Source organism: Entamoeba invadens (assembly GCF_000330505.1).
Source record: "Entamoeba invadens IP1 unplaced genomic scaffold scaff_1105074724629, whole genome shotgun sequence".
Classification (NCBI taxonomy): domain Eukaryota; phylum Evosea; order Mastigamoebida; family Endamoebidae; genus Entamoeba; species Entamoeba invadens.
This window is the reverse complement of record NW_004440426.1, coordinates 208,059-222,425: the sequence shown is the minus strand read 5'-3', so window position 1 is coordinate 222,425 and position 14,367 is coordinate 208,059. Positions and strand designations below refer to the sequence as shown.

Sequence of the window (14,367 nt, the reverse complement as noted above, 5' to 3'; positions counted from 1 at the left end):
GGGAATTAAGTAAAAATTAGGAAAAAAACTGAAACGACGATTTTTTTATATTTCGAACATGATCCCGATATTTTCCAATTTACATTGACCAAAAAGCCCAGGACAACGTTTTCCGACTAACTCTATATTGTTGTAATTACAGTGAAAAACCCAAGAATCGGCATTTTTTAGACTAAAACAAAAAAATAAAGTTTTCTATGGAGTGGGTTTTAATTTTGATTGGCTAAAATGCACACCCTTGTGAAAATAAAATTACCATACTCTCCTGCATTTGAAAAATTGGACTGTATGTGCAAACATTAACACTCAAATGGCCTAAAGCCAAAAAATATGATTTTTTAAATAATTTAATACCAAATTTGATTTTTGCCTTTCATTTCATTTTTCATGAATTTCATGTTTCAAAATGAAATTTGGTAAAAATTTTATAAAAATTATTTTTAAAGTGACGACATAATTAAATAAATATTTTGTATAATTATAATAACATAAACTAATATCATAAAAATTTTTGGATTTTGCAAAAAAAGACAAAAATGATGTTTGGAAAATATAATAATGTAAACTATTGTTACATAATATTAATTAAATAACTAAATAAATAGTTTTATATATTTTTTATCATAATATTTACTATTTGTTATGATAATGTTATAATAATATTAATAGATTGTTATTTTGTTTTTTATTCAGATCTATTTTTAATAACATGAACTAAAACATCAATAAAAACAACATATTATCGAATTAAAAAGCAACTTGCTGTTTATCTAGTCAACACCGACATACATCAAATCAAATTGAGTTTGTTATGGTTCGTTTTTATATTTATAATATACGTCTTATTTATGCAACAAAATTTGTTATTGGATATTGGATATATTATTATTTAATAAAACAAATTTGGGGTTCTGAAATATAGTAAAACCTATTGAACGCGGCACTTCTGAATCGCGCAACTCTCAATAGAAAGCAGTTTGGGCTGAATCCAAAAATCGAGTTTTCTATAGAACAGGTTTTGATGTTTGATTGGCGAAAATTCCCGTTCTTGAGAGAACAAAAATTACCATACATTCTTGCTTTTGAAAAGTTTGACTGTGTTTTTGAAAAAAAGTGTTGCTATTTTTAACCTCAAAAACAAATCTTAGTTAATTGAGTCCTCATTTTTATTATTTTTGACTAAGTTTTGGGTCATTTTTCGGTTTTTCGGCCAAGAAGGGGTTTTTGGTCTTTTTTAACGATTTTTTTAAAGAAAGCATTTTTTGATATTGTTATTATTCTAATAAATAATTGGTTTTCGGCCAGTTAAGTGTTAAAATAACCAAAAAAATAATTATTTCTTGCTGTTTTTATAATCATAATCTTTGTTCATGTACTGGTATGCCGCATATCCAGCTCCACCAATTGCCGCAGCTGGAAGGAGAACCGGACCCGCAACAACTGCAGCAGCCGCTTGTAGTCCTGCATATAATCCAACACCGGCACCTGCAACTGTGGAACCAGTCGCAGCTATTGTGACTCCTGCGCCTACTGATTGCAAAACAGCATATAGGCCTGAAAACAAAATGAACATTGAAGTTTAATTTATTTTTTAGATTTTATTTGGAACTTTTACATTACTATAAAAATTTGTATCACTCCAACGACACTTTATGGTTGTGTCGTTAGAGTGATGCAAATTAAATTTTACAAAAATCATAATTTATATAATTTTAATATAGTAAAATATATCTTTTTATAATAGAATTGTTATCTTTTTTATTTATAAATAAAAATTACATAATATTATTACAATTTATATTATATTAATTATTAAAGTATAGTTAAAGTTTATTGATTATAAATAATTGCATATTGATTAATTAGATAATGATTATTAATTCTATTGAACTTACTCTTAAATGTTCATAATTTATAATTAAAATAAATATACGCTTCAAGTTGGTCATCTCATCATTAATGAATAATTATTTAATTTGACATTTCATTATTATACATTATTTCCATAATAATAAAGTAATAAAGTAATAATTATTTAACATAATATAATTTAATCAGATCTAATATTGTGTTTGTATAACACAAACAATAAGAAGTTTAAAGTAATTGTCACTTTTGTCAATTCTTTTTATCAATTAATGTAATGGAATTAAATATAATGATATAAAGTCATTCCAAATAAGTGTGCAACTTTAATTTTTCTTTGTTTTTTACTCATAACAAAGGGGAAACTCTTTTTTGAACAAAAACAAAAAGTTGAATTATGTTATAAATCAACATAAAATATAACTCGATAATTAAATAATGAGTTCAACTGCTTGTTCTAATAAAAAGTATAAAAATTCGGAATTTTAATTGTCATAAAACGAATAAAACAGCGTTGTAAACCGATTGTGGATAGTGCAGATGTTAAACATCTCATTTATAAAACAAAAATGATGAATAAAGCCAACTCGTGTGGTTCAAAAACTTTTTCGCTGCAAATTTTTGATAAACACAAGACGGTTGAATGGTGCAACCCAAAATAAATTATGTAAATATAGTTATAGTTTAGTTATAGTAATTCAATTGGAGTAATAGTTTTAAAAAAATTTGTTTGTGTTTTCTTGTTTAATTTTATAAATACATATAATTATTTTACTATAATTATACTATAAACAAAGTTGCACTGACACTTAAAGTTGCAAGGTTTTAAGAATGACTTTACTCATAAATAATTATATTTTTAATAAAAAAAACAATAAAAATGGATAATTCATTTTTAAAATAAATCATTTAAATTCATTTCGAATGTTTATTAAAAACATGATATTTTTATAAATCATTTAGTATAAAAAATATTAAAACAACTAAAAAAAACTATTAATTTCATTAAAATGGTAATTCTGGAACCCGTCTATCTGATGAATATTGTATTATATTTGCCTCCATCAAATCTTTACAAATATAATATGGTTTCTCATGCTACTTCACAAAGTTTGTTATCAATGAAAACAAACAATTGGTCCACAGAATGTTCATTAAATTGTGAACGAACAGTTCAAATTATTTCGAAGTACCTTCCAAATATCGAGACTTTAACCATATCAATTGCAGATTATCAAAAACTCATTGAATTAAAAGACCCAACATTATTTGACAATTTTGAGCATCTTTCACTTGTCAATTTCAATAATAACATCTTTTCTAAATCATCAAAGTTCAATAATCAACTTTTGGTCTTTTATCAAGACGTTTATAACAATTTCTTTCATTGTAGAATATCTCTTAAAACATTGTTTATTTCAAAAGTTGATCAACAATTTCAAGATACAAATCTTGTTGAAAAGATTGTATTCAAAAAAGATGTTTTCAATAAAAACAGGACTTTTGACTTTTCAAGGTTCCCATCACTCAAAATAGTTGAAACAAGCTTTGACCCAACCAAATTCACATTTCCATTTGATTTTGATCCATTAATAAATCAATTGATCCCACTAAATGTTAAGAAAATAATTAAATTGAATTTCATCAGAAATTTGGGATACCGACCAGAACATTACTATTTATATAAAAAGATTAATGAGCTGGTTCAAATTTATAATTTCAATTTTGTAATTGAAGGACCAATCGGTTGTTTTGTGTACACCTTAAAACACAGCTACGACTTTTCATTCATACAACTCGAAACTCAAACAAAATTATATCAACAGTTGTATCTTCCAAGCAAACTTAATATATACGAAAAGACAAATTGTGAATGTTTTGATAACGTGAAAACAGCAAATATCTATTGCTCAAATGTCACTCTCCCAAACTCAGTTGAAAAAATCAATTTAAAAGAAATTGAATCAAGTGCCAGTAATATCAACACATTGACTAATATTAAATTAATTAAAAGAGTACACAATAATGCCATTCCTTTTCATTTAATTGATAAACTTGATTTCAGATACATTAAAAGTGATATGAACTGGTTTAAGTTTATTTCACTTGGTGTTTTTCCTCTTTATGTGTTGATTAAAATGCTCTTTTCTTTTTTTATAATGAAATACTCGATTTTAGATGCTTTAATCTCTTCACATGTTGAAACTATTATTATCATCGATATCTTATATTTTGGAGTTTTTTATTTGTTTTGTAACATAGTAAGGTGTAACTGTATTCCATCTCTTCTTACCACCACAATTCAACTCTTATTTGGTGCTATTTTTATGTATGGAGGATTACAAGTGACAAACTATTTGATAAATGCGTTATTGATATTCTCATTGTTCAACATGTTAATGACATTGGCTTGTATAGCAAACCAATCCACTTACAGTTACCCAGAGAAAGTGTTTTATTATACTCGGTCTAAACTCTTGAGTGGGTTTTGCTCACTTTTCATGTACGAAGTTGGAAAAAAACAAGAAGGCAAAATTTCATTTATAATTTTCATATGTTCTTGGTTGATATTTTTAATTGCTATTGGATTCCAAATCAAATGGTATTTTTTAATCTTTTTAACTCCTCCATTTTTCGTGATGATTTTTGTTTGGTTCATGTTTTTTAAATAAATTTTATTTTTTTTTACTTGTAAAGTTTTTTTGATTATCATAGCAAGTGAGAAAAAGTTCAGCTCGTTTTCGATTTATAGTAAAACATAATATTTATTACTATATTTAAAAAACATTTTGTATTATTTCAAAAACATTAATAAAAACCAAAAAAATCAAAAAACATAATTAAAAAATGATTAAAAAAATTCATTCTATCCATCTCAAAAAACAATTTTATTTGTTTTCGTTGAAAGTCGTCTTGATATCTCAATTGAATATAATTAATACTTTTATGAAATATAATAAAAATTAAATTAGAAACTAATAATAAATGGTTGTTTATCATAAAATATAGTTAATTTTATCAAGTGGACTTTTATCACCAATTCGATTAATATTTTTTAAATATAAAAAACTTCACTTTTTGAATTACTTCTTTCCATAATACTCTGGCAAGTACTCCGAGAATCTATCATAGTAGAACTTAAATTTATTTCTAATTTCCTCCTCATCAAACAAATAGATGTGTTCCATGTGTTTCTTTCTTCCATGAGTTCTTTGTGGGTCTTTGTCTTCAATAGTAGCTGTAAGTGCTTTATCAATTTCCTCGTTATAGTCAATTCCAAATTTCTTGTAAATTTTCTGTACAGTTTCTTTAGGATGTGTTGTGAGTTCTTTGAATCCAACATCGATTATTTTATCTGCTCTCTTGGGGTCTCTTTTGATCCACTCATCTCGTGTTGCTATAATATTTTTCAACACAATTTCGTTGATTGTTACAGCAGATTTATTGATCCACTCGATGTCGTTTCTTCCCAGATCATGCTCAAATCTGCCTTGCAAGCCAACCATAAGAACAATGAACGATTTCAACTGCTCAATTGGCTCTCTGTGGATCCACACAAAGTTGGCTTCGTACTTCTCATCACCCAAGACGTCAAGCATTGGTGCCATTGATGCAAAGTGATTGACTGCCTTTAAACAGACAAACCCGTCTTTTCTTGTGATTGGGTATTCTACCAAATGCATCTTAATTTCATCAATAAGTGCTTCGTAGACATAATGAAAGTCTGCATTATATAAATGCTCTCTGTACTGCTCTATACGTGGAATTGAAGAGGACATGACAAAGCACTGCCCAAGCATTTCCATGAAAAATGCTTCTTCCTCGTAGTTAAGAGGAGAGTCTGTGTTGTGAACTGCGTCGAAGTCCTCAAGCGAGTTTTTGTGGAATTGGTCCAAAAGATCTTGAATTATTTTTATTCGTGCGTCGTGGGCCATCGTATGACTTCCAGGGCAAATGTGTTCAAAAAGTTGAATGGCATTTGCTCTTGGGTCGTTAGCGATCAAATTGTGAAGGAATGTAGAGCCACTTCGTGGCAGTGATGTGATGAAAAGAGGACGTTTGAGTTCAACTTTAGAGAGTTCTTCACTGTAAAGTGCTCTTTCAGTGCTAAAGCGCATATAACACATAATCTTCCCAACAACATTTCTAAAGATCGTTTGTGTCATTGCAGATTTAACATCAAAACACCCGGCAAAGTATTCTTTCATCATACTTTTAAACTGTGGATCAAACAAGGAATCACCTTTGGCTAACATTCCCTTGTAGACGTCTGCATGTGTCGGGTCATACTTGGTTAATGTCATAACAGCTGCACCTTTCAGTTGTTGCCATAACTGATCAAACATGACATCAGGCAATTCTTCACTAAAGTATTTACTTGTCGTGTCAGCCTTGTACTTGCAGGGATAATCAAAATCCTTGAGCGACATTTGTTTTGACATTTGAATAAATTGTTTTATTGAATTTGCTCTTAACTTCGAGTCGAATAAATTCTAAACAGGCGAGAAATTTTTGGTTTGGAGTTCGAAAGAAAAATTTTGTACACTTTTTGAATGTTGAAAAAAAGTGCATTAAAATACTTTTTGTGCTTTTGAAAATAATTTCGTAATTTTTGTCATGTTATTTTATATTTACTCTTATATTTTCAAAATAATTAAAATAACTATTATATTATTAGATTAAATGATCTAATATATAAACATATTTAAGATTATGTTTAAAATATAATAATTTTGTTTTTCAAAATAATGAATTTCACTTAAAGAATTATCCAAATTCATCTTAATGAAACTTACTATATTTTTAGTTTTTTTTATTAATTTTAGTAATATAAGAAAAAACGAAGATAAAATTTTGTTATGTTTTTATGTTTTATTTGAATTATACTATTAAATATTATATTTTAGTATTTACCACAAATGTAGTGTTTTTTTCAATTCTTGATTAATTTACAAGTGTTAATTAATAATTAAATTCGTTTTTATAAAATAATAGTTATTAACTAAAATATAATATTATTTTTATAAAAAAGATCCAATTTTTTTCACAAAAAAAATATTATAAAAGAATTAGGTTTATTAAAATGTTTAATTATTTATACTATAAATGTCTAAAGAATAAATCAATTTTTTTGTATTTTTTTGTTACAGCTAAAAAAAATACAAAAACAAATTATTATATAATTTGTATTTTTTTTTTAATTACATAATATAATAATTATTGTTAACAATTTCAAGATATAAATGACGTTATGAATTATTTTAGTGACATTAATCTGATAAATCAGAATTAAAACGTTTTGATAATTGAATGAGCAAAATTTTATTTTTAACTGTGAAATAAAATCGTCACAAAAATATTTTGAAAATGTAACATTCAATTATAAACTAAAAAAACTTATGGTTAAAATAAAAATAAAGAAAATTATAGTTTATAATATTACAAATTATTTTTTTAAGTTACAAACTTTGACATTGTTTGTATAAAAACAAAATATAATTATCATAAAGTATCTCAGTAATAAACTCAAAATTGTTTTAATTATTTTATGGCGCAAATAGAAGATAACCATTGCACTTATTGTGAATTTCCAACACAGATTCAATGTGATGATTGTGGTATTTATTTTTGCAATGGGAAAATCGAAGGACTCTTATTAAGTCACATCATGTTTCATTTATCATCAACTGGGCACAAGAACGTCAAATACAAAGGACAGCTGCTTTGCTGTTGTAATTGCGAAGATTCGAACATTTTTAATTTGAAATTTTTTAAAAAAGAAGACAAAGAAATTGTTTCATCAATTAAAACGGGTGGAAAATGTGAAAAGGAATCTAAACAGTTTGAAAACAAAGAAACAAAGTGCCCAGAGATACACGAAGAAACCGACAAAAAAGTTATATGCCACACATGTCTCAGAAACGACACAATTGTAGCACAAGCCAATAAAGGCCTTTATAGTCGTCCTCTCGTTTTAGAAAGTGTATTTCACACTGAATTCTTTGTATATGAAGTTGGAGCTGATGTAACAACGCAATATGTAAGAAACTTCGAACATGTAACAAAGGACAAAGGCGATGGAACTAATGTGACTTCTTATTATGATAACATTAATGAATATTGGGCAACATATGACTATTTCATTCGTAAAGAAGAAGAAGTTGATGATAAGATAAGTGTTTTTGAAGATTGTGTCAAACAATCGGAAACGCGTTTTGAAAACAATGTAAATGTCGTCCCACTTGACAGACTGTCGTTTCGCCATTTTAATTATACAAATGTAAAAACAGGTGTTGTAGTACGTGTTAATAGATGTGTTCTTGAGTTCCGTGAACGCACATTGAGCATCAAATATAATACAAGGTGTCTTTTTTGTTTTGGAGGCAGCTTCAGTTATTACTAAGGGCAATTTTTACCTTTTTGATGATAAGTTTGACGATCGAAATTATGATATTTTAGAAGATGTAATGAAGAAGGTTCCAAAGTTTGTAATGGGTCGAGTAATTCGAATCAGTAATAATGAATATGAGATTAATATTGATGAGAACTATTTCGATTTTCCAGAAGGTCCATTAAAGGAAAAAACCAAACTTGATGAAGAGTTGCTACACAATTTTAAGCTTGTTCGACTCTTCTTTTTTACTCGGTTTTACCAAACTACACAAGAGAAGTTTTACAATTTTGTGGAAGAAAACAGAGGCAATCCAAAAATTGATGAATTGTTGGGAAAGACTTGTCAACACAAACCAGACAAATACAATGAAAACGATATAGAAGCTGAACAAAAGAAAGTCTTGAACTTAGACCAGATTAAAGCGATTCTCAATGGAATGAATAACAAAATTTCGATAATTATTGGACCACCGGGAACGGGTAAAACCAAATGTGCTTCTGTGATGTGTAAAACGTTGTTGGAAAACTTACAAGAAGAGGATAAAACAAATAGAATCACTCACACCAAACGAAGATTGTTGTGTATGGCTTCATCAAACTCAGCAACTGATGTCTTACAAACTTATTTACACAATGAAGATTTGCATGTTCTTAGATTATTACCATACGACTCAATTGGAGAAGTTGACGAACAAATATTGGAAGACAGTATATATAAGGTCACTTTTAATTAATTTATGCAAAACCCTGAAGAAAGAGATGTCAGAGACTGGACGTTGGCAAGAAGAAAAAATGACAATATAAATGAAAATAATCGAAGAGGTGAAAGAAGAGATGACAAAGATATAAAACCAAAAGATGACACTAAATTGTTACAGAAACAATTAAAAGTGAGCAAAGATGAACCAAATACAAATGAAAAGAAGAAAATGAAGTAAAAGATGACAAAGAAGATGATGGAGATGGTTGTAAAACTGTAGGTAAAAAGACTTCTAAAAAATTTAAAGGGAAAATGAAGTTTGAAATGCTGAGTGAAAAATTGGACTTTGTGACGAACCCCCAAAATTGGAATGATCACCAAAAACAGCGATTAATTAATACATTCAAAGTGCCAATTGAAAAATACATAAAAGACCAATTTTCTGAAATTACTAAAAACAAAGAATGCATTGTAGCCACAAGTAGTATGGCGTTGTCGCCTTATTTGAATCACATTCATTTCGATCTCTCTATTTTAGACGAAGCTGGACAAGTCTTAGAACCTTACAGTGCAATTGGTCTCTTTCGTGGTGAGAGGTCTGTCATAATAGGGGACTTAAATCAACTTCAAGCTGTTGTGAAAAGTCAACCGGGGAAGAGTGGTCGCTATAACACATCAACAATGGAAAGATTAATTTACATGCAAAATGTTCCTATCACCACATTAAAAAAGCAGTATAGAATGGATTTTGGAATACATGAATTTATTAACACGTCTTTTTATAAAAAAGAACTTGCCTACACAAAAATATCAAATGAAAACAACGTGTTTAATGCCATTTTTGAAAATTCATTTCCTTATATTTTCATTGATGTTGATTACAAAGAAAATCATATGGACAAAGACAAAAGTTTATTCAATGAAGATCAACACAAAGTCGCACTCATTTTATTTGAAAAACTACAGCAACAAGACATCAATAAAAATGATATCGCAATTATTACACCATACACTAAACAAAAAAATTTGATACAACAAAGACATAACCAAGACTCCAGAGTCGCAACAATTGATGGATTTCAAGGAAATGAAGCAGACTATATCATTGTGTCTACTGTTCGATCGAATACTATTCACTATCCTGGGTTCGTTGGAGATTACTGTAGAGTAAATGTGTCACTTTCTAGAGCCAAAAAAGGGTGTATTGTACTTGGTGACTTGAAAACACTCAATACAAGAGCGTGGCAGTGTTTCTTTAATTATATTGCAATACACAACGCGTACTTTAAAAAAGAAGGTGACATATTTCGTAATTATCCCCTCGACCCTAATGACTTTCTTGATTATAATCATTTCTACGAATAATTAAAGTATTGCTTTATTAAATTTCTAGTTTATAATTGGTTTATAAAATAATAATAACATTATAATAAAATTATAATAATTATAATAGTGCTATAAATAATTATTAATTTCTTATACTTCTCGTATTTAATTTTGTAATAATTAATAAATTAATAAATAAAGTATTAATTTCTAAACTAATTATTCATAATAAAAACTAGATGTCAAAAGAAAACCAAAAACTTGAAGATGAAATTATGAAAGTTGGCGACTGTAACATTCTTTTTATAACAAAGAATATAGTCGAACACTTCCATTTTGATGCAGAAAAAGAAGAAATCGTTGAGCTCATTTTAATTTTTAATTTTTCGAAATACAAAATTCCACAAACAACAATAATTGACAAACAAATCGCGTTTAAAATTGCTTCAATTTTTAATGAAATGAATGGAATTTCATATGAAAAACTTTGTTATACATTATTTAAAATGATAGACACAAACCACAACGGGACTATTGAAATTGACGAATTCAAGAAGCTGGTAAATAGCGTTCAAGACGATCCAAATAATAACATTTGCAATTTACTGTTTTCTATATGTGATTTTGATGGAAGTAAATCGATCAGTTTTGACGAATTTATGTCTCGTATAAAACAAACTACTGCAATTCTCAAAAGCAATTCCAAGTGATTTTTAACGTTTTTTATAGTTATATACACAGTAATATAAAGCCTTTTGGGCTGCTATCATTTGTTTCGATAGATTTAATTAATAATATTATAATATCATGTATGATACTGTTTACCACAATGACTTAATATGGATGGTATAAACTTTTATGTTAGAGGTGGTTTTTGTAATATATATATATTTGTCATATCTTTATTATTAATACATGAGAGAGTAATTAAAAAGAATAGGCGGTTTTATAACCATTATTATAAATAATATATAAATATAACAATTTTACTGTAATTGAAATAAAAAAATAATAAATTTATTTATTAAATTAACAAATTTTTAAAAAATAAGTTTAAATAACAATTGATATGAAAACCAAAAACAATTTAATTATCTAAAAGACGATCTAATTGCGACTTTTTAAATTGCAGTACTTTTCTTAACTCGTTAAGAGTTGTTGCGGAAATTATATTCGACTTAAGTTCTTTCATTTTATGATCTTCTATTTTAAATTCGATTTCAGTCTTTTGAATTTTTTCTTTGCAAGCAATTAAACTTTCTAATTTCTTAATGACGATTTGTTTTTGATTCACAAAAAGTTCTCTGTCTTTTTTTATTTCATCATCAATTTGCTTTTCTGAAGTTTTGCTTAAAGAATGATCATCTGAATAGTCAGTTATCAACACAAAATCACCACCATCAACACCCATGTTCCTAAATGTAACTTTTCCGTTTTCAAAATCATTATAAACAAGTGAAGTCCCATTTGGGTGGACGACTATTTTTCTATAAAATTGATTATTTGGCTCAGGTCGTATTTTGAGTACAACTTGTCCATTACTTTCATCGTACACATAGTTTTTCATGTAAATTTTAAGCCGAAAAGTTTGGTCATTCACCTTGAAAATAGTGTTTGGTTTCATGTATTGTTTCACCTGGAACTTGTAAACGTGTCTATCAATTATTTTACCATTATCATCACGTTTGAGTAATATAACAGTTTTGGCTAATTCATTGTACCATTCTTCAAAAGTAACAACAACAATTGGACAATTTTTCTCAGCCAATTTTTGATATAACTGAATGAGTTTTCCTATTTGTTTTGGAATGTCTTTTTCCAATTCTGAACGTTCTTTAACAAGACGGTCTAACTTTGAAAGAAGTTGGTTGTAATTGTTTCGAAAATTATCATCGAATTCTGTGTAACAGAAATATGGGTCTGTTCTTAAATAATTGATAATACCAATTCCAGAATTAAAATTTTTATGTTTGTTTGGTGAATATGCGTATTTCAAAAAATGTAAAAACAACAACAATTCAAAACACGTTTCATCCGTTTGTTGGACACATTCAACAAAATTTTTCGTTGTGGTTGAAAATAAAATTTTAAAGTCATATTGAGGAGTCCCAACGTTTGTTGACGAAAAAAGCCACAAATTTTGAGTTAAAAAGTCAGTTATTACTTTTTTCTGAGACACCTTGTCAAATTTTAGTTGTTTAAATTGATCAAAAATATTATTTACTAATAAAGAAAGTGCCAATTCATATTGATTAGAATTTTGTTTTAATATTTCTTTTGTTTCTTCTGTGGTCTCAACATTGCAACAAAGTATTTTACGTTCTATTTTGTAATTCCATTGAATTGCTAATTCTTCAGTTAGATGCATTGAATCTTCACAATAACTTTTATCTAATTGTTGAGAAAATTCATTCTTAAATCTGTAGTATTCTTCTTTCTCTTGTTCGTATGACATTAATAAACGTTTCAAAGATTTTTAATTTATATTATAATAAATTAAACATCATTTAACTTTTTGATGAAGTAAAAAAAAAGTAATATATAATTAGATGAATTATTATATTGCTTGGTAGTAATAATAATAATCATTATATTATAAATATTGTTAATAATTATTTTTGTAGTTGTAATATGATTATTATAATAATACCCGAAATACTATTCAATATTAATTCAAAATAAAAAAGTATTAATAAATAATTATTAATGTAATACATAATAGTATTATGTATTAATATTAATAAAATAATTTATTTTATAATTAAATTAAATTACATTAAATTAAAACAATTGGACAAACTATATTTATATTCTAAAAAAAAATTAAAATAATAAAATTTTAATTATGAAAAAGTTGGATGGTCATAGTGCAATGATTGTTTCAAAATATTTTATGTCCATGGACGATTTCATACGCCTTGAGTGTGTATGCAAAAAATTTGAAAAAACAGTTGACAAGTTCCATTTTAATCCGATTCCACTCACCAAAACACAACTCAAATACTTTACACAGATTGAAACGTTTCATCAATATCACAAAGAAGACGAACCATTTTCTGACATACACTTTTTTAAACGGATCATTTACTATCCAACCAGTTACATGTATTATCATTTGACGAAAGACACAAACGAGAGTTATAAATTTCTTCATTTGATGTATGGGTTAAGCGAACGTTTATTTTTTGGCGACGAAGTTCCAAAAAATGTGAATATTTTGGGAGATTCGTGTTTCTCATCGTGTTATTTTTTAACATCAATAGACTTCAAATCTCCTTTTCAAAGAAGTGAAAGTGATAAGTATCATTTAACTGCTCTTGGCAACAGTTGCTTTCAAAAATGTACAAATTTGAGATCAGTGATATTAAACAATGAAATCATTTCGTTGGGAAATAACTGCTTTTCTGAATGTGAAATGTTGAGAAAAATTGTTTTACCAACAAATTTGTTGTTTCTTGGAAATAACTGCTTTTCAAATTGCGTCAATATATCGAAAATAAAATGCCCAAAATATATCAAAACAATTCCACAGAGCTGTTTCAGTTTCTGTAATTCTTTAAGAGAAATCAAATTCTTTCCAAACACAACTAAATTTGAAGAGAATGCGTTTTACGAATGTAAATCACTTGAAAGGGTGTTTGTATCGAATGACACTGTAAGTCTTGGAGATTTCTGCTTTTTCACGTGTGTGGCGCTGTCGGAATTTAATTTCCCATTAAACTTAAAGACAATTGGAAAATTCTGTTTTTCAAATTGCTCTTCACTTTCAATTATTAATATTCCAAAAGGTATCTCAAGACTTTCAGAGTGTTGTTTTAATAGTTGCAGTTCTCTTGTTGAAATTGTATTGCAAAATGATTTAAAAAGTGTAGGAAGAAGTTGTTTTGAAAATTGTGTTACACTTAAAGGTGTGAATATCCCCCTTGCTGTGACTTTTTTGGGAGACTCCTGTTTTAACAACTGCTCGAATCTTGCTGAAGTTTACATGCCCAAGAAGATGAAGTACATTGGGAATTATTGTTTTGCTGAATGTAAAAATTTGTCAAAATTAACTTTCCCAAGTGAAGTTGATGTTGTTGGCG

The 14,367-nt window shown here is 27.5% G+C and overlaps 5 protein-coding genes across 5 annotated transcripts; 3 read left to right on the top strand and 2 right to left on the bottom strand.

The window, feature by feature from the left end:
- Positions 1-4,949: 4,949 nt before the first annotated feature.
- EIN_017600 (hypothetical protein) lies at positions 4,950-6,308 on the bottom strand (the record flags this gene model as incomplete). The annotated part of the gene is made up of 1 exon (XM_004257184.1): positions 4,950-6,308. One exon carries the CDS (start codon positions 6,306-6,308, stop codon positions 4,950-4,952), a length of 1,359 nt encoding a protein of 452 aa, XP_004257232.1.
- A 1,106-nt stretch (positions 6,309-7,414) lies between these two features.
- On the top strand, positions 7,415-8,993 carry EIN_017590 (hypothetical protein; the record flags this gene model as incomplete). Its single annotated transcript, XM_004257183.1, has 2 exons — positions 7,415-8,042; positions 8,212-8,993. The coding sequence occupies 2 exons, from the start codon at positions 7,415-7,417 to the stop codon at positions 8,991-8,993; spliced, it is 1,410 nt and encodes a 469-aa protein (XP_004257231.1).
- A 278-nt stretch (positions 8,994-9,271) lies between these two features.
- On the top strand, positions 9,272-10,324 carry EIN_017580 (hypothetical protein; the record flags this gene model as incomplete). Its single annotated transcript, XM_004257182.1, has 1 exon — positions 9,272-10,324. One exon carries the CDS (start codon positions 9,272-9,274, stop codon positions 10,322-10,324), a length of 1,053 nt encoding a protein of 350 aa, XP_004257230.1.
- Positions 10,325-11,372: 1,048 nt separating this feature from the next.
- Positions 11,373-11,852, bottom strand: EIN_017570 (hypothetical protein; the record flags this gene model as incomplete). Its single annotated transcript, XM_004257181.1, has 1 exon — positions 11,373-11,852. The coding sequence occupies one exon, from the start codon at positions 11,850-11,852 to the stop codon at positions 11,373-11,375; it is 480 nt and encodes a 159-aa protein (XP_004257229.1).
- A 1,278-nt stretch (positions 11,853-13,130) lies between these two features.
- EIN_017560 (leucine rich repeat containing protein BspA family protein) lies at positions 13,131-14,357 on the top strand (the record flags this gene model as incomplete). Its single annotated transcript, XM_004257180.1, has 1 exon — positions 13,131-14,357. A coding segment is annotated over one exon (1,227 nt), but the record flags the coding sequence as incomplete, so codon positions are not given.
- Positions 14,358-14,367: the final 10 nt, after the last annotated feature.